The sequence below is a fragment of the Hyaena hyaena genome, unplaced genomic scaffold, assembly GCF_003009895.1.
Source record: "Hyaena hyaena isolate Hyena2069 unplaced genomic scaffold, ASM300989v1 scaffold_170, whole genome shotgun sequence".
Classification (NCBI taxonomy): Eukaryota; Metazoa; Chordata; class Mammalia; order Carnivora; family Hyaenidae; genus Hyaena; species Hyaena hyaena.
The window spans coordinates 1,813,091-1,840,993 of NW_024080802.1; the positions used below are offsets into that span (position 1 = coordinate 1,813,091).

Here is a 27,903-nt window from a genome sequence, read left to right on the forward strand (position 1 = left end):
GAGTGAGGGATCTTAGGGTGACTCAAGTTATTGCTAGTTAAGGTGGCACAGTGACTTTTGGCCTTTTGGACGTGATGGGAAGCAAACACATTCTCCTTGGCATGTCCTTGTTACCTCCAGAGACATAGCACTGGCCTAGGTGCACATGGACTTTGTTTTGTTTTTTTGTCCAAGGGAAGAGTTCCTGAAACAGTGAATTATTGTTATGGGATTGAAATAGTTTTTTTTTTTTCAAGGGTAGATTTGCTAGTTAACCTTTTGTCTTAACTTCTTTCCTTTGACATTTTTATCTCAAAGTAGGCCAGTTGGATGACAAATGATACACGCTTTGACATTTGAAATTGGGTGGTGATGTTTACATAGGGTGTGGTTTAGTGGAAATGAATGAAAGTAAATTCCATGTTAACAGTCTACAACGTTGATATCAGTAGTCAAATACCTTTCATTACCCTGGTGTTAGAGTTTAGTGGGTAAGTCTAAGGAAGTAAGGATGAAAAATGTGGAAGAAATAGACAGTGTACCCTGAGCCACACAGTGGTAACTGGAACATCTTGGCTTCTGGTATTTCATAATTAATAGGCTCCTGAAGTGCCCCTTTGGCCAAAGGTGAGGCTGTCCCTGTCCTATGAAGCACTTATTCTTCTGCTCTCTCACTTCTCTTCACCAGGCTTCACACCAGGATACCAAGTGCTGCTTTAATGTGACATGCAGCCATCAACTCTGTTATTTGTAATTTTTAAGTTTCCACTTGGTTAAGATGCTCTTTTCCTTTTCTGATAAAATATGTGAAGTCTCAAGCCCTGTGTCACCTTCACAGTTAAGCTTCATATTCTTATCCCTCTGACCTCCCTCACCCCATTAATCGTTGCATCACCGTTATACTATACTACCATTTTTCCTGCTTCTTATCGTGTTGAACGTTGGGGACCCTGTAAACCTTCAGTGAATTAATGAATCAGTTGTACACCTTAACTCTTTCTGCTGCCTCCCTCCCATTTTCTCGTCAACTCACATCACCCAGCTCTGATCCCACCACTTCAAGGACACAGTTTTTTTGTCAAATCAACAGCTGGTCCTCGGGTCCAGGGCCAGTTTTATGGGCATGTGCCCTGTGTAGTCACTTAGGACTGGTTTAATGCCCTGCTATCACTGTCCTGAAATTCTTAGCAGTTTTTCTTTTTCTTTTTTTTTTTTTTTAATATTTTTATTTATTTTTAGGAGAGAGAGAGAGACAGCATGAGCAGGGGAGGGTCAGAGAGAGGGAGACACAGACTCCGAAATAGGCTCCAGGCTCTGAGCTGGCAGTCAGCACAGAGCCCGACGCGGGGCTCGAACCCACGAACCACGAGATCATGACCTAAGCGAAAGTTGGACGCTTAACCGACTAAGCCACCCAGACGACCCTCTTAGCAGTTTTTCTACAAGGGCCCCCACATTGACATTTTATACCAGACCCCAGCTGGTCCTCTTCAGGCCTGATGTTACTCTAATCTCTTGAAAGCATTTGCTACAGCTTGTCACCCCCTCTCAATACTTCTTGAGTTCCTGGACAGAAAAATCTGCTTGTCCCCTCCTATTTCATTTATGGCTCCTTTAGGTACCTTCATCCTCTTCTTCATCTGGATTCACTCCCCGAATAATCCTAGGCAGTGTCCAGTCTTTGCTCTAGACAGCGGCTGCTGCTGACAGTAGCACAAGGAAAACCAATAATAATAATGGGTACCTTTGAGTGTCTTCTGTGTGACAGGTGTGGATTACAAGTATCATTTCATGTAACACTTAAAACAACTCTTTTGCAGATTTAGTGTCCCAGGCATAGAAAGGCTGAGTAACGTGCCCCAAGGTACATAGCTTGTAGATGATAGCTTGGATATGACTCAGGGAGTCTAATTCTATAGTTTGCTCCTTTAACCACCTCAGTGAATAGTTAAAATCTCTACCTGAACTCTCGGTGGGTATATCCATCCCCTTACTTGACATTTCCACTTGTATGTCTAATGGGTATCTCCAACTTACTGCGTCCTAAAAAGAACTTTGATTCCCATCCCACCCTGCCTCACTGTCAACCTCTGTCGCTTCTGGTTCTTCTTTTAAACACATTATTTTAAAAAGTTTATTTATTTTGAGAGACAGAGACAGCCCAAGCAGGGGAGAGAGAGAGAGAATCCCAAGCAGGCTCCTCACTGTCAGCAAAGAGCCCATCACGGGGCTTGGACCCATGAACTGTGAGATCATGACCTGAGCCAAAATCAAGAATCGGACACTTGACTGACTGAGCCACCCGGGTGTCCCTCCTCTGATTTTTCTAATCTCGTTAAATGGCCCTAAGATTTATCTGGGTGCCCAGTACAAAAGCCTGGCATGTTTGCTTCTGCTTTCTCTCTTCTTTATATCAAATCCAGTAGCAAGCTGCACAGGCTCTACCTTTAAATAGATCTTAATTTTGACTACTTCTCCCACTTCTCCAGCTTAGTCCAAACCACCACCTTCTCCTGACTGGATTATTGCTGTAGCCTTCCTAATTGATTTCCTTCTTCAATCCTGCGCGCCCCCCCCCCCCCCCCCCCCCCCCCCCCTTGACCCTACGTATTCTTTCTGCACAGAACGATCAGGGTGATATTTTCTAATTTTTTTCTAAATGTTCTATCGAGGTCTAAGATATGTACCCAAATTGGACAAGTTGATACACTTTCACACTGTGACATGCCCATGTAACAATCACCCAGGGCAGGAAACGTTACTGGTGCCCCCAAGAGTCGTCCCCTCCTTGTGCTATTGTTCTCCTCCCTTGACCCCCCCAGTAGTCTGTGTACTGATTTGTAACTCCGTTGATGAGATTTACTACTTCTTGAACTTGCTATAAATGAAATCTAATTACACAGCAGTTACACAATGTGGATATACCACCACTGATATATCCATCTTTTAAAAAAAATTTTTTTTTTTATAGTTTTTATTTTTGAGACCGAGCACAAGTGGCGGAGGGTCAGAGAGAGAGGGAGACACAGAATCCAAAACATACTCCAGGCTCTGAGCTGTCAGCACAGAACCCGATGTGGGGCTCAAACCCACGAACTGTGAGGTCATGACCTGAGCCGAAGTCAGACCCTTAACCAACTGAGCCACCCAGGCGCCCCAATACATCCATCTTTGATGGATAGTTATGTATCTAGTGTTGGTCTATTTTGGATCATATTGCCACAAACATTATATATCTTTTGCTAAACATACGATAAGAATTTCTGTTAGGGATATACCTGGGAGTGGAATTGCTGAATCGAAAGGTAAGTGTATATTCAGCCCCAGTGGGTACTTCAAAGCAGTTTTCCCAAATGGTTATAACCACCAGCGTTAGAAGAGTTCCAGTCGTTCCACATTCTCATCAAGCTGTGGTAGGACCTATCTTTTTTGTTGTGGTCATTCTGAGGAGTATGCAGTGTATCTCATTGTGGTTTTAATTTGCATTTTCCTTGTGACTAAATTGACAGCCTTTTCATGTTTATTAGGTATTTGGCCTGTTCCTTTATAAAGTGCCTATTTAAGCCTTTTACCTATTTTCCTGTCTTATTCATTTGTAGGGTTCTTTACAGATTCTTTGTTAAATGTGGGATGTATGTACTGCAAATATATTCTTTCACTCCGTGGCTTGCCTTTTCACTCACTTGGTAATATCTTTCAGTGAACAGTTTCTTAATTTTAGTATAGTACATATTGTTTTTCCTTTAGCAATTTTAGCAATTTAATAATTTTCATGTTCTGTTTATTGCCTACCCCAGTGGCCATGAAGGTATCTTCCTATGTTCTAGTCTAAAAGTGTGTTGTTTGACCTATCACATTCAGATAGACCTGCAGTCTATATAGAATTATTTTTGTCTATACTATAAAATGTAAAAGTCAAGGTACATCGTTTTCCCTTATGAATATCCAGTTGACCCAACATCATTTTTTATAAGGCCATCCTTTTCTTACTGTCAGGATGGTGATTTTCATAACTCGGATCAAAAGATCTTCTCTACCCCTCCGCCCCCAATCCTTCAAAGGTTTCCCACTGCACTTAGCATAAAATCCATACACGTCTTACCGCGGCTCTTTGCCCGGCATCAGCGTTCTTCTCAGCTTTCGCCCGGCCGTTCTCATTTTTGGCGCTCTGCCGTGGACATGCTGGTCTCCTTGCTGTTCGTCAGTCTTTTAACTACGTTATTGTCTCAGGCAGTCATGCGTGGGGTCCCTTCTGCCCAGAGTGTGTTCTTCCTGCACATGTCAGCCTGAATCACTCCTCACTGCACTCAGGTCTCCGCTCAAATGCCCTTTCCTCAGGAAGGCTCACTGACTGCTCCATACAGTGCTAAGGATGAAGAGCATATAAACATCCTGTGAATGTCTGTGATACTGTCAGTGAACGGTTTCGCAGTCAGCGTTGTCAGCGCCCGCCAGGCAGCCTTTCCGTTCTGTTCAGGTTCCCCAGGCTCATCAGATATCACTGTCTGGAAGTAGGACCAAGTGTCATCTTTATCTTTGTGACAGGTAGCAGCTCTTCCAAGCCTGTGTAACTGTTCTTCATTCATTGTTTTCAGCTTTTCAATTTGAATAAGTACCTTTGAAGACTCCCATTTTAAGAACTGTGAGAATTTTGGTTCGCCTGGGTGGCTCAGTCGGTTGAGCATCTGACTTTCGCTTAGGTCATGATCTCACGGTTCGTGGGTTTGAGCCCCGTGTCGGGCTCTGTGCTGACAGTTAGCTCAGAGCCTGGAGCCTGCTTCAGATTCTGTGTCTCCCTCTCTCTCTGACCCTCCCCTGCTCACGCTGTCTCTCTCTCTTAGAAATAAATTTTGAAGAAAAAAAAAAAGAATTGTGAGAATTTTGCTACAAAAAACCTTCACTATTGTGTTCTTAAATTAATGTTAATTTCTGAGGTTTGGGGTTTTGTGGGTTTGTCCCCCCGCCCCCTCCCCATTTTTTGTTTTTTTGTTTTTTTACTTTCCTTTCATGTTGTTTGCTGTGCACACTGCACATCCAGATTGTGTATCAAAAGGACACTGGTTATTTTTGCGCTTTCTTAATTATTACTGTTACCACAGTGCCAAGCTCTCACTGCACCGTTCTCACTGCACTGTTTGCTCTCCTGCAAATCAACTACCTCTCATTTCCAGTTAAACAAGTCGTTTTCAGTTTTGTCTGTTGTCTTTTCAGCTATTACAGTCATTTGGAACAAAAATTCAATTTCAATTAAAAAAATGGGTTAAAAGACCTAAATGTGAAATCTGAAACCATAAAACTCCTAAGAGAAAGATAGGCAGTAATTTATTTCTTTGACATCAGTCATAGAAACATTTTTCTAGATATGTATTGTCAGGCAATTGAAATGAAAGCAAAGATAAACTACTGGGACTATACCAGAAAAAAAAAAAAAGCTCTTGCACAGTGAAAGATACCACCAACAAAACAAAAAGGCAACCTAGTGAATGGGAGAAGATATTTGCAAATGTTGAATCCAATAAGGGATTAATATTCAGAATATATAAAGAACTTACAACTCAACATCCAAAAAACAAATCATCTGATTTAAAGATGGACAGAGGACCTGAATAGACATATTTCTAAAGAAGACATAAAGATGGCCAAGAGAAATATATAAAGATGCTCAACACCACTAATTGTGAGGGAAATATAAATCAAAACCACAATGAGATATCACTTTATACCTGTTATAATGGCTAGAATCAAAGAGACAAGAAATAAGTGTTGTCAGGGACGTGAAGAAAGAAGAGCCCTTATATACTGTTGGTGGGATCGTAAATTGGTGCAGCTACTCTAAAAAACAGAATGGAGATTCCTCAAAATATGAAAATAGAATTTTATGATCCAGTAATTCCACCAGTAGGTATTTACCCGAAGAAAATAAAACACTAATTTAAAATGATATATACACCCCTCTGTTTATGGTTGCGTTTTTTACAGTAGCCAAAATATGGAAGCAACCCAAGTGTCCATCAGTAGATGAGTAGATAAAGAAGATGTGGTGTGTACACACACACCCCCACCCCCACACACGGAGGAATATTAGCCATAAAAAAGAATGAATTGTGGCAACATAGGTAGACCTCAAAGGTATTCTGCTAAGTAAAATAAGTCAGAGAAAGATAAATACCATATGATTTCATTTGTATGTGGAATCTAAAAAAAACAAAACAAATGAACGAACACAAACAAAAAAAGCAGAAACAAACCCATAAATACAGAGAACATGTTGTGCTTGCCAGAGGGGAGGCTAGGGGGATGGGCACAGTAGGTGAAAGGGAGTGGGAGGTATGGAAAATGAACGAATAATTTCTAAAAGTCCTCTGAACACATATGATATTATTAATGAACTGTCTCCCCTATGATGTTGTGATTCCTTGAGGTAAGGTATCGTGTCTTCTTTCTGTAGATCTTACTTGCAGCATAATACTTCAGAACTTGAATAGTGTAAATCTTATGATAATTCATTGTTTTCCCTATTTTGTCTACCTTAGCTCCAGATAATATAGACTCTGATACAAATATTTAGTAATTTTATGAACTGTGGCGGAGCATCAACTTTTTGTATTTTTTTTTGAAAGGGGTAGTATACAGCATATAGCTTGAAACTTTATTTTATTTTTTCTTTTAATGTTTTATTTATTTCTGAGAGAGAGAGAGAGAGGCAGTGTGAGCAGGGGAGGGTCAGAGAGAGAGGGAAACAAAGAATCCGAAACAGGTTCCGGGCTCTGAACTAGCTGTCAGCACAGAGACCGACATGGGACTCAAACCCATGAACCACGAGATCATGACCTGAGCCGAAGTTGGACGCTTAACCAACTGAGCCACCCAGGTGCCCTTATAACTTGAAACTTTAAAACTCACTTTAACTGTTTTACCTGGAAACAACACATAGCTAAGTCTAAATGAGTTTTATCTATGACTAAGGTAGTAGAAAGGTTTTCAGTGTCTTTTTATTTTCTTCTAACAGTAATGCTAATTCTATTTCAAGTTTATAAAGTTGCGTTTTTTTCCTAAGATTCTGCAATCTAGATTTAGTGATTCTCATTGACCTGGTTCCTATTATTGAGGTAATTTGGGGGCTACATGCATGTATAAAATTTGGTTTGGGGACAAGAATTAGATCTTTCTTTCATTTGTTAATTTGTTCATTCTCTGTCCAAGGCATTTATTTCCACCATTAATTGCATTTGTCTTTATTTCCTTAAGGTCTTAAACTAATGTCTGACATACACTATTCTTTTATTAATTGTAGAAGGTCAGAGCAGAAAGAGATTTTCAAGATCACGTTTTCAGCCATAAGACGCTACTGGGTCACTTAACAAAATTGGAAAATAGTTGGTAGATTAAAGTATTGTCAGTAATAAATTTACTGTAGTTGATATTACGGGTATGTAAGAGACTACCCTTATTCTTAGAAAAACACAATGAAGTATTTACGAATAAAGGTACCATGATTTGGAAGTATGGTTTCGGGAGTGGGGGGTGGGGAGGGGGAAACTGTGTGTGTGTGTGTGTGAGAGAGAGGGATAGAGAGAGAGAAAGTGAGCATGCAAGCTAGCTCACATGTACAGAATGAATACAAGTGAGCTAAGAGTAAATTATAAACCATATGGGGCAACATATTAACAACAGGTGGATCTGGAAAAGGATAGGGGTGCTGGGTGGCTCAGTCAGATGAGCGTCCTACTTTTGATTTCGGCTCAAGTCATGATCCCAGGATTGTGGGATTGAGCCCTGCCTCAGGCTCCTGTTAAGCATGGAGACTGCTTTAGATTCCGTCTTTCTCTCTCTGCCCCTCCCCACTGCGTGCGTGCGCTCTCTCTCTCTCTCTCTCTCTCTCAAACAAACAAACAAAAAAGCTGGCAAAGGGTATATTAATGTTCTTTATACTATTCTTATGTTTTCTCTTAACTGTAAAATTATCTTCACATAAACAATTTTAAATAATCATCATTCCCAGCTGTCTCAGGAAAAGCACTCAGTCTTCATGACTTAGACCTGAAGTAACTTTCCCAGTCATCCTGAGAGTTAGAGACAGAGCTACTCCTGGTCCTCAGGGCCTGTGTTATGCTGCTGTCTTCTAGTAAACTGTCATTGAGCTCCAACCAGATGCAGAGGCCAGTAATCCTGACTTGTGGTTGTATAGAACACGGCCAGGCTTGCACATTAGTGATGTAGCTTTGAGTTGCTTTTAAAAATATTTTTTCCATAACCTGCTTGGGCTTAGAAACCTCCAGCCCCTCTGTTACCTGGACATCTTGTTACTTGATACGCTGCCCATTGTAATGAGACATTCCTATATTTGCATTTTAACAATCAGTGGTTTGTTCTTTTTCTTGATAGCTACTGCTTCTTGGGATACGTTCCTCATGCTATGGAATTGCAAGCCGCAAGCTAGAGCTTTCAGATATGTGGGTCACAAGGATGTGGTAACCAGCGTGCAGTTTTCCCCACTTGGAAACTTACTGGCATCCGCTTCTCGAGACAGAACCGTTAGACTCTGGATTCCTGATAAGTAAGAGAAACACAGTAACACTTGATATGCTCTGGATTTAGGAATGTGAAAGAAAGGAGCCTGGCTGTTCCTTCTTCACTTCTTGAGAATGCCTGAACCCCCGGTTACCTGCACTGAGTAGTCTGAGTTGCACGCGAGATGTATTGCCCTTATCTAAAGTTAGCAAACTATTTCATACCATTTTCCCCTCATCTTTACCTTTATATTATCTCTTCTATTTGAAACCTATTTCTAACCATGGAAATATGCTTCAGGTTTGTTTTTTTTCTTTTTTCTTTTCATTTTTTCTTTTGTGGCAGGGTGATGGTTATCAATCCCTTTATAAATCTGATGTAAACTTCACATTGTTTCCCTGGAGAGATACACATTGACGTATATAACTGAAATTTTATAGTTTATTAATCGACTAGTGCCAATTTGTGGATCTTCTGTGGGTCTTTGGATCTCTAGTAATCTCTGTGCCTGAACTGTTCTTGGATGCATATAATTCATTATTGGGCTCCGGAGTTTTCTTGCTAAAGAAAGTTTCTGACAAATGTTTAAATCATTGCATTTGATAAATCATTATGACAAATGCCTCTATACGAGGCTTTTTAAATCCTAGCAGATAGCTTAGCTATTTTAAGCAATTATGGAGCCATGATATTTTAAAAAGCTTTTGAACTTTTTTTTTGAACTTTTAATTATATGTTTTCAAACACATATGAAAATAGAAAGAAATAGCACAACATTTCCTTCCCCCCTACTCATCAACTAGATCCAAAAGTTATCAGGATCAACAGTTATCAGTTGTTTCACCAATCCCCCCTCCCTTTTTTTTTTTTTTTTTTTTGTTTTGTTTTTAGCTCGAGTAGTTTTAGAACAAATCCCACACATTATATCATTTCCCCTGGTAAATACCTCAGGGAATAAGCATTTGGGCATTTTCCTTGGCTCTCTTGTGGCAGGAGTTGATTTGTGCTATGTGACTGAACAGGCTCAGGCACTCCCAAGTGGAAGTTCACAGGGCATTTTCGTGGCAGCGGGCACTTCTTTTTTTTTGCCACCACCCAAGGGAATCTCCATGCTGAGGAATCTGAACATTACCCTAATGGTGGCAAAAACGACTGAAGAGAAGAGACATATGATGACACTATGGGTGACAGTGTAGAGGGGAACTGGGAGAGAGAGAGACTGGTTTGGGGTCCAAAAGGGAAAGCGTTTTCTAAAATCCTCAACTTTGGGGATTTAGGGCTAGTGGTTTTGCTGTCTTCAGCAGAACACAACTTCAGGCTCCCCGTACTAATTCTAGGAACTCTCAGTGAATAAACTGTACAAAGGTAGATGAGCTAAAAACACACTGAGTCATTAATTTGTACTGGCTGATCTAAGTGCAACAGTTAGGCTTGTGTAGATGTCTCTGGTTCCTCTTTCTAAACCCTGTCATATGGGGCCAGGGCAGTCATGGATTATGGCAGTGGGCTAGAAACTGGCACATCAGTTATTACAGTTTAACAGTCCTCAAAACTTAGCTTAATACAACAACTAGTCATTTCTCATAATTTTGTGGGTCTTCTGGGTGATTCTTGTGTCCCATTTGATGTTGGCTGTTAACACAGCTTATGAAGCCGGCAGGTTGAGCACTCACCCATGCGCTTGGGGCCTGGTGCTGGTTATTGGCTGGGGCACCCTGGCCTTCCAGATGGCCTCTCTCCAGCAGAATAAGGACTTCTGACCATGTGCCAGCTGGATTGTAGGACAGTAAAAATGGAAGCTTCTAGACCTTTGAAGGGCTGGGTCTGAAACTTCCACAGGGTCACTTTTGCCTCATGTTATTGGTCAAAGTTAGGCACAGCTAGTCCCGATTCAGAAGGAGGAAAAAGCGGTAGAATCCATCTCCAGGGGCATTGTGTGTGTGAGGAGGGGGGGCCTGTGTGTGCACAGGGATAAGAGGGATGCTAGGCAGCTGTATTTGGAGACAGCACAGCTGGTGACCGGCGGGCTAAGGAGGAATAGCAGGAACAAGCAAGGAAGCGGTTCCGGCCTGGAGTTTGTTAGGGCAGAAGATGCAGGTAAATTTGTGGGAGGCAGAGAGCCAATGTGAAGGCAAGGTGAGGAACTGCAAACCAGTTAAACAGCTGTATGACAAACACAGGCACTCCTTTCATGGTTTTTTATATCCTTCCTGTTGAGACTGGATCCAGGGGTTGGACCAGGCTGTAGCCGAGAGGAAAACCCCTGAGAAGGAAGGCAGACAGGTAGGCTGCTGGACTGTGGACTGTCTCCTGGCATCCCCGTCACAAAAGATGCCAGTCTTGCTGTTTTCTCTAGGACGTGTTCTTGAATTCGGGCCAAACTCTCCTCTTGTTACGCATAGAACTTTCCCTTGAAACCTCACTGAACCAGGCCCTGAATACTCCTTCCCAATTTTTTAAATATCAATTTTCATTTTTCCCAGAGTAATATATATCAGGTGATGGAGATTCATTACCAAGTCACTTTTGTCTTGGTATAGACCACTGGACGGATAAGCCAGGTTGGATCTAAGAACTCTAAGCAGTGACTCTTCCCAGTGGAATTCAACAAAATGTATCAAGCTTTTGTTATATGCCTGATATTGTGCTAGGTGCTGGTCTTTAAAAACATTTTTTTTAATGTTTATTTATTTTTGAGAGAGGGAGAGAGAGCACAAGCAGGAGAGGAGCAGAGAGAGAGGGAGACACAGAATCTGAAGCTGGAACTAGGCTCTAAGCTGTAGCCTGGCACAGGTCTCAAACCCATGAGTAGTGAGATCATGACCTGAGCCAAAGTCAGATGCGCAACCAGCTGAGCCACCCAGCCTCCCCCGTTTTTTAAAAAATTTTTTGGGGGGACACCTAGGTGGCTCAGTCAGTTAAGCGTCCGATTTTGGCTCGGGTCATGATCTCGCGGTTCGTGGGTTCGAGCCCGACGTCGGGCCCGACCGCGAGATCATGACCCGAGCCAAAGTCGGACGCTTAACCGACTAAGCCATCCAGGCGCCCCTAAAAATTTTTCTTTTTTTTAATGTTTGGTGCTGGTCTTATAGGGATGAATAAGTCACCATTCCTGTCCTCAAAAAAACTCAGCTTAATAGAAGAGAAGGCAGGTTTATTTTTTTTTAAATACTGTATAATGTAATAAGCAAAATAGATGTAGCAGATAGGGAGCAATTAAGCCTGCCTGCGTTGGTCAAGGAGGTTAGGGTGGGGGGAGTAATCCTGGCTGAGACAAAGCAGGAAATGCAAAGCCAGAGGTGTGTTTGAAGCTCTGCGACTGTTCTGAGTCCAAAGGTCAGTGTAACGGCAGGATGCCTTGAAGAACTTGGTTATCGTACCTTTTCTTGGAGGACAGCCTGTGACACGTCTACACTGAGCTTTACATGCTTAGAAGTATGCTTTTAGTGACATAATAAGTACAGTATGTAGGTGACTGGAGGGGATAAAAGATTAGAGCAGGGAGACCAGTTAAGAGGCTTTCTCAATAATCTAGGTAAAGGATACGTAGGGTGTGTTTGCCTTACCGTAAGCAGAGCTGGGATGGAAGAGGAGGTATCAAAAGGATATTTGGGAAGTGATAACAATATCACTATCCCTACATCAGTTTTGCCAACCTATTGGACGTGGGAGGAAAATGGGGAGTGGTTGAGTATGACTTCCAGGCTCTGTAAATTCTGTTGCCTGATGTTTTTCAAACAGTTATGTATAAATATGATTTTCTGAATGGAAAAAAATGCTAAGTCTGGATGTAGTATAAAGTGAAGTATCTGGGGAACTTTGGAGTCCTGACACAAAGTAGGATTTCCCAAATGCCACCTGTGAACTCCAGCGCTTATCTGCTAGCCTGCCCCTAACTATTTTAACTTTTTTTCTTTCTGGTGCTTCTCCTTAAATACCACACATTATTTTCTCCATCTCTCCTTTTCCTATTCTCTTTGTCCCATCCTAGCCAAGAAAAAAAAAAAAAGTAGCATCTGAAATTTCAGAGTGTTGAGAACTGGAATACAGTTGTTGCCATTTGTCCTTTGCTTGTGAGGCTAAGACTGGGCCCTGGGTGAGCAAGGCCTTACATACGCCCCAGGGCTCTGAGTTCTTATTGCTGGTAGGTGGAAACACCAGTGAGTCAGAGACAGATTACCTAGAGACATTCTGCAAAGGGAGAAGTGGTATAAGGGGCGTCTCTTCCTTCCCAGCGCACACTGCCGGTCCACACAACTTCCACGTGACCCCAGTTTGAAAGCACTTCCTTAGAGCTGTTTACTTAATCGATCTTAGCTTTTCTAGATTGCAGTTTCCTTAAACTATTTATTGCTATTTCTAGAGGAACAACTGGAACTTAAAATTCATGGTAGAGATTGGTCCAAAATATTGTTTCTCTATCTTCTAATTAAAACAAAAACAGCAGGTGCATTTCTGGGTGGGATCATGAGGGTCTTTTCTTGTTAAATATCAGTGGTGACTGTAATGACTAAAACTAGCTTTCTTAGTGTTGATGAAGAAACTTTTCATACTTCTGTCAGTTTTTTACAGGAGTTAAATAGTTTTATATGTTCAAAGACTGTATACTGATTAGATATTGATTATACTTACATTAAGTTTTATAAACTGTTTATTTCCAGGAGAGGAAAATCCTCTGAATTTAAAGCTCACACGGCTCCAGTTCGAAGTGTAGACTTTTCAGCCGATGGCCAGTTTCTAGCTACCGCTTCTGAAGACAAATCTATCAAAGTATGGAACATGTTCCGCCAGCGTTTCTCATATTCCTTGTACCGACATACACACTGGGTACGCTGTGCCAAGTAAGTGTGAAGTTTCCTAATGAGATTTCCGTATTTTTTTTCCCGCTGTAGTCTGTGTTTACCACCACCCCCTCCCCAACTCCCAGAAAAGGGGATCAAGGGCAAATTCATTCATTCCTTCATTCAGCAAATATTTGTCATGAGCCTGCCATGTGCTGGGAACAATAGTAAGCAAAACAGTTAACCCCCCCTGCTGTCATGAGCTTCCATTCTAGAAAGGAGAGATAGACAATAGACAGGTAGGAAAGTGAGACGGTAGGTCAGATGGTGGTAAGTGCTGCGGAGAAAAACAGCTGGATTGGAAGGGGCTGCAGTTGTAAACAGCAACTGCCTCACAAAGACAGGGTGGCCTTTAAGCAGAGATCTAACAGAGGGCAGGGGGCGAGGCTTGCGTATGTTTGGGAGAGGACTGTCTCAGATAGAGGAAACCGGTATGGAAGCCCTGGGGTGGGAGCTGATGACTATTTGAGGACCAGCAAGAAGCCTGGTGTGGAACAGAGTGTGGGGAACAGCTGAGCTGTGTTCCGAGAGAGGAGATGGCCCTGGAGCACATGCATCTCTCTGACTAACATTTTAATGGGGTCGTTCCGACTACCAGAGCAGCGCTCGTGGTATAGCGGTGAGCAGAGCTGCCTTCCGACTACCGACTACGACTGCCGCGGAGAAAAGCTGCCCAGTGAGTCAGGGCAGGAGCAGGGGGTGTGGTTAGGAGGCTGCGTGTAGTAGCTCACATCTGGCTTGGACCAGTGTGGTGGCAGTGGAGATTTCGAGAAGAAGTTGGATTCCACATGTAGTTTGAAGGTACAACTAACATACTTGCAACACCCAATGTGACAGGAAAAGAGAAGAACTAAGAATGGCTCCACAATCTGGCAGCATTGTTGGGACAAATGGTATTGTGTGATAATGTCAACTAGCAGCCTTGGAGCCCTTTCTATTCCCAAGAGACACCGCTAAAGTATTTAAAATGATTCCCTATCAGAACTGCCCTGGGAGAGTAGGGCTATTGCATTTTTTTTTAATTATTATTGTTTAAAAAAATTTTTTAGGGCTGTGGTTTTATTTTCCTAGTTTTACAGATGAAGGAAGTGAGTTTCAGAGTTAAAGTTAGAACTTGTCTGTTTGAAAGTGATAGAAGCCCAAAGAAATTATTTCTCTCCTCTCAAGGTGGTTAACTGGCTGATGTTTGGTGACCTTGGAGTGGAGAACCAGGGGCTGCAATGCCCTCAGTCTCTCTGGAGGCCTGTCTACATGCCGGCTCTACTCTCAAATGCCCTGGGGGTGAGGTCACTGCCAGCTCTAGGCCCAAGTCCTCACAGCTTTGTGACTGGACAGGAAAAGCTCCTATGTCCAGTTAGAAAAGAGCTGTGGACAACTCTTGGATCCCGTGCCCATCCCTTCACCAGGGAGCGAGATACTGTGGTTGTCACAGGTCAGCCAGGCGCCCGACAGACTGGTCACCCCAGCCTGAGGGATGAGACGGCATACCACCCATGTGTTCTGGTGGCGGACAGAGAGGACAGCTCTTAAAAGAAAGGGGCTGGGGCAGATGTGGTCGCTGGGGAAAATTTGTGCAGGCTGCGGCCAGCCCACCGTGTGCACACTGTATGAAACAACGTGCTGGGTGTCCCCAGCTAAGATGTGGTGCAATGGGAGTGGGAGCTTAGCTCTGTGTGTCTTGCCGTACATCCCATGCTCTCAGCGGGACATTACTGTTCAGACGTTGATTATAATCTATGGCAGTGAGGCTAAGAAGAAGAAAAAAGGTTCAGTTTTTAGCCAATAGCTTTTTTCTTCTAAAGGTGTCAGCTACTTTTGGCTCTGACCAAAAGAAATACAGAAAGCATTATTTCCATATATTGCACATAGCTATGTGGTCAAGAACATGGACCAAGGACCTAAATATATAGGTTAAAACTCCAGCCCCAGTGCTTACCAGCTATGTGACCTTTGGGAAAATTACCTACCTTCTCAGTGCCTTAGTTTTCTTACCTGTAAAGTTAGGCTGATGATGATAGTAACCTACCACATGGATTGTCATGGTATTTAAATGAGTAAATATACATAAAGCATTTAGAATCATGCCTTCCACAGAGTAATCACTAGACAAATCTGAATCATCATCCTCATCCTCATTGGACATATCAATCTTGTTTCATCTTTAAAGATATTGTTAAACTTGAGTTGGTAATTTTTCCCACCTAGGAGGTGACATATGTGAGGGTACCAAGAGGCTGGTCAAATCACTTGCATTTATTTATTAAATGATGTTGCACACAGAAATCTATCATCTAGTGGACTGGGCCCCAAGAACAGACAGGGCACAAAAGCTTGGCAAGGTACTGGGAGTCATTATTTAGCCTCCACTAGGACTGACTCTGGAGATGTTTGGTAAAGACACTGGTTTTTGTTACCTTCATCAGGTAGCTCATCATAAGCAAAACCATTGAATGATAGCCAGGATTTATCCGGTGTGTCATATGTGTCTATTTTCTTCCTAAAATAATTTAAGGTGCTTGATAATAAATGTCATACAATTTAGAGGGAATGAAGAGACACTTCTATGTAGAACCACATCACCTTGGTTAGTGCAAATTTGGCTGGTTTAGCCTGAGTTTCCTGCAGCCAGTGGATTAATGGTATGATGGTGGCTGACATGTCTTCATGTTTTAACAAGAGGGAATTCTAACAAGTTGTTCAGATAAGAAAAATTTTTTTCCTGTAGAAGATTCTAGGAGATATTTTATTCCTTGTCCTTATACTGTAGCATCTATGTATAATATAAATGCAAAAGAAGGAGCACGTGGGGGGCTCAGTTGTTTGAGCGTCTGACTTTAGCTCAGGTCATGATCTTGCAGTTTGTGAGTTCGAGACCCACGTCAAGCTCACTGCCATCAGATATAAGTTCAAGTCTGCTTCAGATCTTCTGTCCCTCTCTCTGTACCGCTCCCCTGCTTGTGCTCTCCCAAGAATAAATAAATATTTTTTAAATATACAAAAGAAGGTATTGCTAATAGAAGACAAAAGAATGTATGAAAGGTTGAAAAGGTCACCAATAATATAAAATTTTGGTCTTTAAAATATTCCCTTTTTTTGGTCAGTCCTTCCCAAGTTTTTATTCTATTTTGTTTGTTTGTTTGTTTTGTTCCTGCTTTGACCGCATATCTGTGCTGCATATCAAGTAGGTAGAGATGGAAACGGTAGTCTTAGCCTCAAGGGTCTTTTCTGTTTTATAGTTCAATGGAAACAAAACAGATACAAGATAAGTATAAAATGATGTCGCTCATGGGAAGACGGCACACAAGGCGGTAAGCGCAGTAGGGCGTGGAACTGGACTTGCGTGAGGAAGCGCCGAGGAGGACATTGCAGGCCCAGCACCGCGGGACTGGCGGGGAAAGAAGAGGCTTGCAGCCGCCTCGCCAGATGGGGAGAGGTGGCCAGCCATTCACAGAGGGAACCGGCAGGAGTGCCTGGGAAAACGTTTTGTGCTCTGGGAATGCTAATTATTCAGCTCTTGCCTGGCACAGGAAGTACAGTGGGGCGAGGGAGGTGGAAGGTGGGGAAGGCTCAGGGCCATGGGTGTTTGGAAAAGACTTTGGAGTTCATCCTCCAGGTGACACGGAGACACTGGAGGGCTTGGGATTGGGAAGAAGCATGATCGTCCCTGAGCTCTATACAAACTGGGCTTAACAACCCGCAGTATGACTGCTGTAGACGGTTGGCATGAGATAGGTCAAGATTCATATGCCTGCCTGTGCCACATCGTTACCCTTGGGTGAGTTAGTCCAGAGCTCTCAGCCTCAGCGGGAGATGAGGGTAATGAGGCTTCTCAAACGGACTGTTGTGAGGATGGGCCATACAGTGTTCAGGACTGTGTGATGCCGTAAGCCTGCCATTCCTCCGGCTGAGCGCCACCAGGTGGGGAGAAACTTAGAAACTGGGGACGAGCCCAACATTTGGTTTTCCCTCATCAGTTAGAGAGAAGAAGGCAGTGGTGGAAGCCTGCACTTCTGTCTGCCTAGCTCTGTTCTGTTTTCTGGTGACGGGGCCCAAGCTTTCTTGAGGAGCCAGCCCTTCCCTCCAGTCCCTCTGTATGTTGTATAGATGCTGGCGTGGCCTGATCTCCAGTCCCGACAGAGGCGTTCAGCTCAGGCTTGCCATCCGCAACAGGGCATCTCCTCCTACCTAGTGAGTCTTGTTAGAACAGCAGGCCTTTCCCCTGGGATTGCTGCCTTAGGCTTATTTCTTTTTTCCTTTTTTTTTTTAAGTTTATTTATTTATTTTAATAATCTCTGTACCCTCTGTGGGGTTCAAACTCATGACACAGAGCTCAAGAGTCTTATATTCTTCTGACTGAGCCAACCAGGCACCACTTAGGCTTATTGAAGCCTGTGGCCGCTGAGGGACACTGCTGGCAAAGAGCTGACTGGAGAGTGATGCTGATTCAGGGGACAGCAGAGCTGTGAGCTGGAGAAAGAAAGAATTGCTATGTAATCACATGGTGTGCTCGTACCTGGTTTTATTAACATGCGTTTGTGTGTGTGTGTATGTATGTGTGACAGAAATGAGCCTTAAAATTCTCTCACTTTTTTTTTTTTAAAGAGGCACTTTCTGTAAGTCTTGTTAGTGGAGCAGAGTTTTGGGAAGGTGGTGGAGTTCTTCTCGCATCCACTGATGTGCACTCAAGACACTGTTTTATCTTCACCCCCAGTGCCAGTCTAACTTTAAGCATCAGGGGCTCTTGTAGAGACTTTTGCAATAACCTCCTAAATATTCTTCCTGACGACAGATTTGTCTTCGTTCTCCTCCCACTCCCCCTCCCACTCCCACCCCCCTGCCGCCTCTGAAGAATCCTTTGGGAAATGCAACCTGGTTGTACTGTTCCTCAGGTTAAAACTACTGGTGACTCCTTGCCCTGGCTTGTCTGCTCTGCCTTTCTGTCACAACCTGTCTTTCATCCCCTTCCCCATCCCCTTCTTGCGCCATGCAGAGCTCCTGTGTGTGACACTCTGCTGTGCTCTATGCCTTTTCCACCTGCTGCCACCATGCCTGGAATCGCCCTGAATCCACTCTCCTTCCCCATCCTGCTCTGCAGCTCTCCTTCTAGGAAATGTTTATGATTCTCCCAGGCCCCGCTAATTACAAGTCCTCTATGCCACTGCATTGTCCTGTTTATGAGGTCTTGTCTGCTTAGGCCGCTCTTCCCTATTAGACTTTGAATTGTAAGTATTTTATTCAGACTGTATTCTCTTGACAGGCACGGTTCTAAATTCTGTAGATACCGTAGGAAGCAAAACACACTTCCCGGTCTTGTGGAGTTCCTTCTACTAAAGGGAGATAGACAATATATAAATATATATATATATATATGTTAGTGACTTGTGCTCTGCAGGAAAACCCTGTCGAGTAACAAGGTAGAGAGTGATGGGGTTGGCAGGTGCTCCTTTACACGTGGCTCAGGGAAGACGTCTCTGCTCAGGTGACTGAAGGGAGGGAGCTAGTGACGCGGGTATGAGGGGAGAGGCACACACAGTGTGAGAAGCACTGCAGTGTCACAGTGCGGTAGGGAAGGCTCAGAGGAGTTGTGCAAAAATGTGGATTGAATGAATCAGTGAGGGGTGTGAAGGTAGCTTTGGTAGGAATTTTCCGTGGGCTTCTTCAAGGAAGAGTCATTTCTGTGGATTTTTAATATCAAATACATGAGGACTGTACATGCATGTTATGATGGAGAATGTTTATGGGGCTTCACTGGTTTTCCATTTTGGCTGATCCCTGTTCAGATTGATAATTTTGTACTGAGCGCCCCTGGTTTTAATGGAATGCCTTTATCTCGCTTGTGCCTTGTGGTTGTATTTTTTGTTTTTTTGTTTTGTTTTTATCAGTTGTTTTCTTACTGTTTTCATGTGAAACTCTGCAGAGGCCTCTCTGGCCATCTTACTCTGTGTTTTCTATTTGTCCCATTTATTTATTTCTTCCTCCCTTTCTTTTGGATTGGTTATTTCTTAGTATCCCATTTTATCTCCTCTTTGGGCTTTTTAGCTTTACTCTTTGTCTTGGGTTTTTGTTTAGTGGTAACCTCTACAGGTTACATTCTACATCCTTAATATGTCACAGTCTACTTTTAAATTAATTTATGCAGTTTTATATGTAATACTAGAACTTAAAAAAGTTCTAATGTCAGAACTTACAAAACTTTATCTCCTATTTCCCAGCCCTTGACAATTTGATACCTGTATATGGTATGAGCTCACATTTCATTTCTTTTAAATAAGAAACAAAAAAGCCTTTATATTTGCCCTCATATTTACCTTTTGCAGCACTCTTTAATCTTTTGTGTAAATAGATCCAAGTTTCCAACCGATATCATTTCCCTTCAACCTAAAAAAATTTCAGGTACTATTTATTATAGCATGGGTCTCCTTGTGATGAATTCTCTCCTTCTGTTTATCTGTTTTGTTTTGTTTTGTTTTGTTTTATCTTACTTTGAGAGAGAGCAACAGCACAAGTTAGGGAGTGGGGCAGACAGATGAGGAGAGAAAGAGTCTTAAGCAGGCTCCACATCCAGTACAGAGCCTAACGTGGGGCTCAATCTCACAAACGTGAGATAATGATCTGAGCTGAAATCAAGAGTTGGACGCTCAACTGACTGAGCCACCCAGGCACCCCTGTTTATCCTTTTAAAAGGACATTTTTGCTGAGATGTAGAATTTTAATTTAGTGTATAAATTTTCTTTTAGGACTCAAGGGATATCCTTTCATTGTCTTATGCTTTGCATTTTTTTTAAGTGAAGGCAGCAATCATTTTTATTATTATTCCCCTAAACATAATGCATTTTTTTTTTGCTGCTTTTAGGTTATGTTTTTCTTTTTCTTTTCCTTTTTTTAAGCAATCTGACCATAATGAGTTTAGGTATGGTTTTGTATATTTTTCTCATGGTTTATGGAACTATGTGGATATAAGGATTGATATTTTTATCACATTTGGAAAATTTTGTTTATTCTTCATGTATCTTTCTGCCCTCATTTCTTTCTCATCTTTTTCTGGGATTCCAAATTCACGGATGTTGAATCTTGCTATCATACCAGAGTTTATTGAGGCTTTGCTTATTTTCTCATTTTTTTTTTCTCTTTGTGTTTGAGTCTGTATAGTTTGTGTTGGCCTGTCTTCAGCTTCCTGGTGTGTCTGTCCCAGCAATGTCTAATCTACTGTAAGCTTACGCATTTCCCTGATGAGATCCCTCATTTGTTTGTTCATTATGCCCATCATTTCCTTTAAATCCTAAACATATTTATAATAATTGCTTAAAGTTCTTGTCTGCTAATTCTAACATCTGTGTCCCTTCTGGGTCAAGATTCTCTGCTTCTTTGTATGTCTTGTGATTTTTTTTTTAATTGTGTGCCCAAGCATTGCTAAGTGAGAACATGGGTTACTCTATCATCTCTAAAAAGTGTTGAGTTTTGTTCTGGTAAGCAGTTAACTCTTTGGTGGCTCACCTAGATTCTCTTGACGCTTGGATTTAGACTGTTTCAGTGTGGATCTAGAGTAGCCTTGACACTTGGGCTATAGTAGTAGTGGCCCTTCTGAGGACTCCACCAAATGCCTAGAGCATTCAGCAAAATCTGCCCAGAACATGAACATCTCTCCATACTATGTAACCTCACATCTTTGGTCAGCTCATAGTCTCCAGTGGTTGTTCTCTGCCAAGCATTGTAGTCCAGAGTGTAAGCAGCTTTGTTTTTGGCCAGACTCAAGGGGCCTTGGGGGCAGAGTTTTTTGAGTTTCTGCTCTTCATAGCTCCTCTTTCACACCTGTCTTACAACTTCCAGCCCTTTAGCCCAGTTCTGCATTCTGATATTTGTTTCCTCTGCCCGGTTGGACTGCTGCTGTCTCCTTAGGCTCTATGTCTTTGTGCCATGGTTTGGAAAATGTTCCCAGGTAGAAGTCTGGGACAGATTTTGGTGTTCACCTCATATATGTTATCTACCTCTAAAGATTCACAACTGGGTGCTGTCTCTTCTCTGGAACCTAAAAGCAGTTGCTTCATATATTTTGCCCAGTTGTATGATTGTTTTTAGTAGGAGAATTAGTCTGATAACTGTTACTCCCTCTGTGTACAAGTTCTGTCAAAGGAGCCTACCAAGCCAATTTCAAAATTCATATGGATGAGTTAAACATGCAAGAATAGCCAAGAAAAGAAATGACAAGAAAAAGAATAAGAATAAACTTGTCTAGCGAGCTGTCAGAACATAGTATGTAATTATAGAAATTAGGGGTGGCTGGGTGGCTCAGTCGGTTGGGCCTCTGACTCTTGATCTCCTGGTTTGCGATCTCAAGTCATGATCTCCTGGTTTGTGAGTTTGAGCCCCACATTGGGCTCTGTTTTGGCAGTGTGGAGGCTGCTTGGGATTCTGTCTCTCCTTCTCCGCCCTTCCCCCTCTTGTGCATATGCATGCGTTCTCTCTCTGTCTCTCTGTCTCTCTCTCAAAATAAGTAAATAAACTTAAAAAGTAAAATAAAATTATAGAAATTAAAATATGGTGATAACTGTATAGTATTAGGAAAATAAGTCATAGAAAGACTCGAAGCATACCTGTGTATGTTTTATGATAGATAACATTTCTAATCAGTGGGGAACTGGATGAACTGTTTAATATAAAGGTAAAATAATTGGATTTCTATTTGGAAGAATATAAGTGGGATTTTTATTTCATACCATACATTTACCAAATTTGTAGATGAATTAACTAAACATTAAAAATGTTCAAGTGATATTGCTCTTCCTCCTAATATATGAGCAGTATATTTAAATGACTGTAGAGGGTCAGCAGAGCAATTGTTTTTCCTTTTAGTATTTGAGTTTTAAATGTATACCATGGACTTAAGTAATTAAACTTCTGTGTCTTTCTGTGCTTAGTGCTTACCATAAATTTGTTCTTAGAGCCTAGACCTACTCTCTGTGGCATAGAGATGGTGCCTATTCATGTAAGACGTGATGAATAGCTAGCTAGCTATGTTCTTCGGAGTAGTGTTGTTTATGATCATACATTTTAATTCACAGGAATATTTTCAAGGTATGCTATCTGTTGGAAAATATATTCCTGGTTTTAAAATATAAATTAATAGTCTTTTTTAGAAATCAATCTGCAAACTATCTCAGATGTCCTTGGTGCAGTGACTTCACAATGAGAAATATATCCTAAATACCCTTTTGTATGTAAAAGATATTTTTTTGTATGCAAAAGATCTTTGTACTCCAAGATCTTGCTTTCAGTATAATTTATAATGGTGAGATATTAGAAAGAGCCAGTTTTTCCAGAGAAAACTAGTTCCAAAAATTTAGACTATTATGTAGCTATTAAAAAGGGAGTGTATGCAAGTAATGACATGAAAATGTTCATGTTGGGGCGGGGAGCAAAATTCAGAACTCTTTATAACATAAAAGATAAAGTACCTGTCATACATGCAATGGTAACTGTGATTTTGAGTGATGGCATTATGGACTTTTTTTACTTACTGTATTTCCCTTTTTTAACATTCAATTTTTCTTTAATGAGTAATAAAAAAAAGATCATTTTATATATATGAAATATCTTCTTTAGTGGCAAAGAAATTTTCTAATAGGTAAAATTATCATAGCCCTGTATTTAAAAAATAATGTGTATTCTCGGATAAGGTGTGCTTTGTTATGCTGTCTTCAATCAAAAATAAGTAGAGGCTATTGAGACAACTTGTCCAATATTATTACATTTCCAGGATTAATTTTTAGGGGAAAAAAATCTACCTTTAATTTTCAGTTGTTGGTAGTGTTACAAGTGATCCTTGACCATTTGAACTGTAGAGATTTTCTTTATAGGGGTATGATATATATATATACACACATATATACTACATATATGTAGTATATATGTATAAAATCGACCTTGCCATTTTAACCATTTTAAAGCATACAGTTAGATGTCATTAGGTATATTCACACTGCATAACAAATTGTGATTTTAAACATCAGCTTTCATTGGCTCTAATATTAAGTTAGACCTACATTTCTTAAAGTTTTAAAAAATGTCTTAAATATTTACTCGGGACCTACTCTGTGCCACGCACGGTGCCTGGGGATGCAACAGTGAGCAAGACAGATGTGGTTTCTGTCTTGGAGCTTACGTGTGTTGGAGAAGTAAACAGAATGGTTGGTCGCAAGGATGACCTAAGCGTGAACGCGAGCTACTCTACTGGAGTAGAGCAGGAACTAGCCTACTGGCGGGCAGGGGGTGGCAGTCTGGAAGTCTTCCTGAGGAAGTGACACTGAGCGGAGACTTGAAAGATGAGTAAAATCCTCTTAGGTATTTTAAACTCGACAAAGAATAGGGGGCAGTGTTTGAGGCACAGGGAACAGCACATGAGGAAATGCCTGAGGCAGGAGCAAGGACCCTAGAGAAGAGGGGTGTGTGCCGGGAAAAGTAGGGTCATGAAGGGACAGGAGGGCAGACCCTGGGGGACCTGGTAAGAAGTGGTAAGGATGCCAGGCTTGTTCCCAAGGGAAGTGTAAAATCATCAAAGGGTTTTAATCAGAGAAATAGGATTTCATGTTTAAAAAGATGACTTTTGTTGCTTGTGGAGGAGGAAAGATATTAGTTCCCACTGTGGTTTGAAGAGACAGGGGCTAATGATGGACTGGAGTATGGGGTTGAGAGGAGGAAGCGGCAAAAAGCATGACTCCTAGGTTTCTGGCCTGAGGGACTATTTGCTGAGAAAAGGAGCCCTGGAGAAGGACAGTTTCGGGAGGAAGACGATGAGGTCAGATTTGGACAAGTTCAGAGCTGGGGGTGCCTGCAGGATATCCAAGAGAGACGCCCAGGAGGCAGTTGTACTTCTGGGTGGAGATCCCAGGAGAGAAGTCTGGGCATATCAATGGTAAATGACCCAACAAATAATTAGCATGTTTCATGGCATACTTAAATCTTTTTATATCTCTTTCATCTGCTTTCTGTCTCTCAGCAGCTGTAGGAATGAATCCTGTTACTGTGATTAACAGATGGGTTCTCTTCTGATGCTGACCAACACTTTAAAAAGCATAAATGTTTTGCTTATTGCCTTGAACTTCACCTTCAGTGTGTAAACACAAAATCCCACCAAAGCGCACTCTGAGACTGCCAATATATTTTTTTAATGAGTCTATGAAATTTAGTTCTGAATGCAGTCCAAACGCCGTCATTATACAAATAGAAAATGGTGGCCAGTGTGGTTTTGAATTTCACAAGGTTACATAGCCGGACAGTTACAGATTGGCCCTAGAATTCAGGACCATACACTCACTGGGCAGTCTATTTCCACTACTTTTTACTGCTTCCCCCTCCTATTTGACTAGCTGCTGGCTTCAAAGTACCAATTACTAATTATTTATTTCTCAGTGGACATGGAACAGTGCTTACTCTGGTGTCACAGGTCTGAGGGCTGGAAATGTTTTTTTTATAGAATATTTATTCGAATGATAAGAGATTTCCGAAGGAAAATTTTGATTTCTTATGAAAGCTCTTTCAAACTTCTCATGGTTTATGGACCCCTTGGCTCTCTGATATGTGAATAACTCTATGGCTTTGCATATGATAATACAATTTTACATACAGTTGCATGAACTCCATAGATTTCAAGTTAAAGAACTTATGTTATACAATTGGGCTGTTCTCAAAGACCTGTGAACCACTTTTTCTAGAAAGAAGTTCAGTAGTTTCCTGATTCTCTCAAGTAAGTACCAGTATGTTTAAGAGATTGAACAGTTAAGTTAACTTCCCAGATGCCTTACAGATAATTCATGTCTGCTAATCTATCAGTCACTACTGACTAATATACTGTCCATCTCCATGACACACTTTTTGGAAGTTTTAAAAGGTGGTTGAGTGGTACTGAATTAGAGAGTTAGAAATCTGTTGATATCTCAGTAGAAATTATGTGTCTTCTTAACATTCTTAAAATTGATAACCCAGTTAGATGTTGTTTAAGCCCTGACAAAAGAAAGGACTATCCTTTCCTGACCAAATTCAGGGCAAAGAGAAGCCTGTTTTGTTGGTGCTAACCTATTTTTAATGTATCTAATTTAAAATAAAAGGGGAGAAGAGAAGATACAAACCACCATCCTCACTTATAACCCTTCCCAAGGCACCCACCCAAAACAAAACAAAACAAAGCACATATGTAGACAACATATGCAGCCATTATAACGTGGTGTCCAGAGGAGGGGACAGCCTGAACCCCCAGGCCCCCTTTGGTCGTGTTGAGCCGGGGTAGAACAGCTCCCACCCTGCCCTGCACCAGGTTCTTTTCCATCCTTCCCCTCTACTTATCTGCTTCATTTATTTAGCACCTAGAACTTCTCCTGGGCTATAGCCCCTCCTGCTCAGGATGAATTTCTAGTCGACCAAGATACCTCCTTTTCTTTATTCACAAGTTTCTTTAAAATCCTGTTGCTTCTGTGGAACTTCTATTGACAAATTGGCACCATTTTGTTTCAAACTCTTTTCTTAGCACTATCTAAAATGCTACCTTGTACTCCTAGATTGAAAACCTCTTGAAGGTAGGGTTCTTACAAGTCTCATCATCACTTTATTCTGTTTGCGCAGGACAGTGCCCAGTGCCTGGTTTTGCAGGTACACAGTAAATATTTGAATGAATGAGTATCTTCCCCATCAACTCCCCAAGGACACTGACAGTGTATGGCAGCACAGACACGTTTTTAGTAAAGGATAGTCTAGTGGTTAGCCTGTTAGGTAGAGCCCAGTCACATAGCCTCCTAAAAGCACTGACTCATGGTTTCCCTCCACTTTAGAACTTTCTGTGGTTACCCAGAAGCCACGCTGAACTTCTGTGCTCTGAATAATTTAGCCAGTTGAAGAACGTTTCCTTTCTTTCAGGGACTTAAGCAGAGTGGCTGAGAGGTTTGGCGATGGAACCAGACTGCCTGGTTCAAATCTTCCTGGCTCTGTGACTCTGGCAGTTTACTGATCCCTTTATGGGCCTCGGTTTATTCACCTGTAAAATGAGGCTACGAGTAGCACCTGTTTAGTAGGATTATTTTGAAGATTAAACAAATTGTTATAAGTAATGTGTTAAGAACCATTGTAGGACATATGTGTTTAATAAATGTAGGCAGGATAATGATGATAATGGTGGTGGTGGTATTTGGCCAATAATGTCAACGGTGAGTATTTTTATGCTTTGTTTTTAATTTGGTCACCCCATTTTATTAAACATTATCATTGCTTTCTTAAAATGTAAGGAACAAGTAATCTCTTAGAAATTCTTATTTAAAATATTCACATTGAGTGATTTTTAAAAGAAAACTTATTGGGGTACCTGGGTGGCTCAGGGGATTAAGCATCTGACTCTTGATTTCAGCTCAGGTCATGATCTCACAGTCCATGGGATCAAGCCCTGTGTTGGGCTCTATGCTGACAGTGTGGAGCCTGCTTGGGATTCTCTCTCTCCTTCTCTCCCTGCACCTCCCCTGCTCACGCTGTCTTCTCACACTCTCTCAAAATAAGTAAATAAACATTTAAAAAGACAACATTAAGAAACAGTTTGATTCCTTGTACTAGTTGCATTATTATGTATTATTATATTTTCATGAGGACACTGAATAGGTTTTTCTTCTCCAGGGTCTGTGTAACTTAAGCTTCCTCTACTTGAAGCATTTCTGTAATACTGTCCTTCATATGTTAATGTTTCTTACACTTTTTTTCTGGAGGAAAAGATTAATAACATATTATGTTACTATAAAATCAAACTGAACTACCCAGCTTGGAAGATAATTTTCTTGCAAGGTTACTTTCCCAAATTTAAAAGATTATTTCACAAAGAACTTAATTATGCTTCTGTGTTCCATTTTTTTTTAATATGGTAAATCCATAAATGATAGATTCAAAGTTTCTGTCAGGAAGAATTATTTTTAGGTCAGCCTTAAGAACAGAGAGGGAGGAGAGGAGAGAGAACAAAAAAAATCCCTTCAATTATAATCCACACCCTTAAATGATGACCTTTATAGTAATCTGGGCATAGAGGGAAAGTGCAAATAAAATTGAAACATAATCAGTCTATGACCTAAGTCTGTCTTTTTTTGGGTTTTGTTATTACTAAAATATTAATAATAACAATACTATTCAGAGTTTCCTAACGGTCTAAAAATTTTCAGTTTTTTCTTGGTCTTCTGGTCTTCTCTTTTTCTCCTACCACTTAGGGGAAAAAGAACGAACTTTGGAAAGGTTCTTAAAGGAAGAGGATGCATAAGAACAGTAGATGAGATGTCTGAGAATGTACTCATTTGTTTTTAATGGGACATGTAAATAATAGGTGTGTCCCTGAATCAGAACCTTCAGTTCTGTATAAATAAGCTGTCTATGGGGATTTCGGGCCTCCCGAGGTCCAGGAAACTACCAGCTTGGGGAGTTGATTCTTTTGTTGGTAATATAATTTAATTTTAATTCTCAACATGCCAATCCATTTCTTCCTAAAAGCCTCAGTATCTGGTTAGTGGGATGAGTAGTAAAGGCTCTCTTAGGTCATATGGATAATACCAGAAAATGA

At 41.3% G+C, this 27,903-nt stretch overlaps 1 protein-coding gene across 3 annotated transcripts in view; it reads left to right on the forward strand.

Moving 5' to 3' along the window:
* Positions 1-27,903, forward strand: part of POC1B (POC1 centriolar protein B) — a 95,482-nt gene that overhangs the window by 15,418 nt on the left and 52,161 nt on the right. For all 3 annotated transcript variants that reach the window (XM_039240227.1, XM_039240228.1, XM_039240229.1), the window contains 2 exons: positions 8,365-8,536; positions 13,152-13,331. In XM_039240227.1, coding sequence (XP_039096158.1) covers positions 8,365-8,536; positions 13,152-13,331 — 352 coding nt within the window. The remainder of the gene's footprint in view (positions 1-8,364; positions 8,537-13,151; positions 13,332-27,903) is intronic.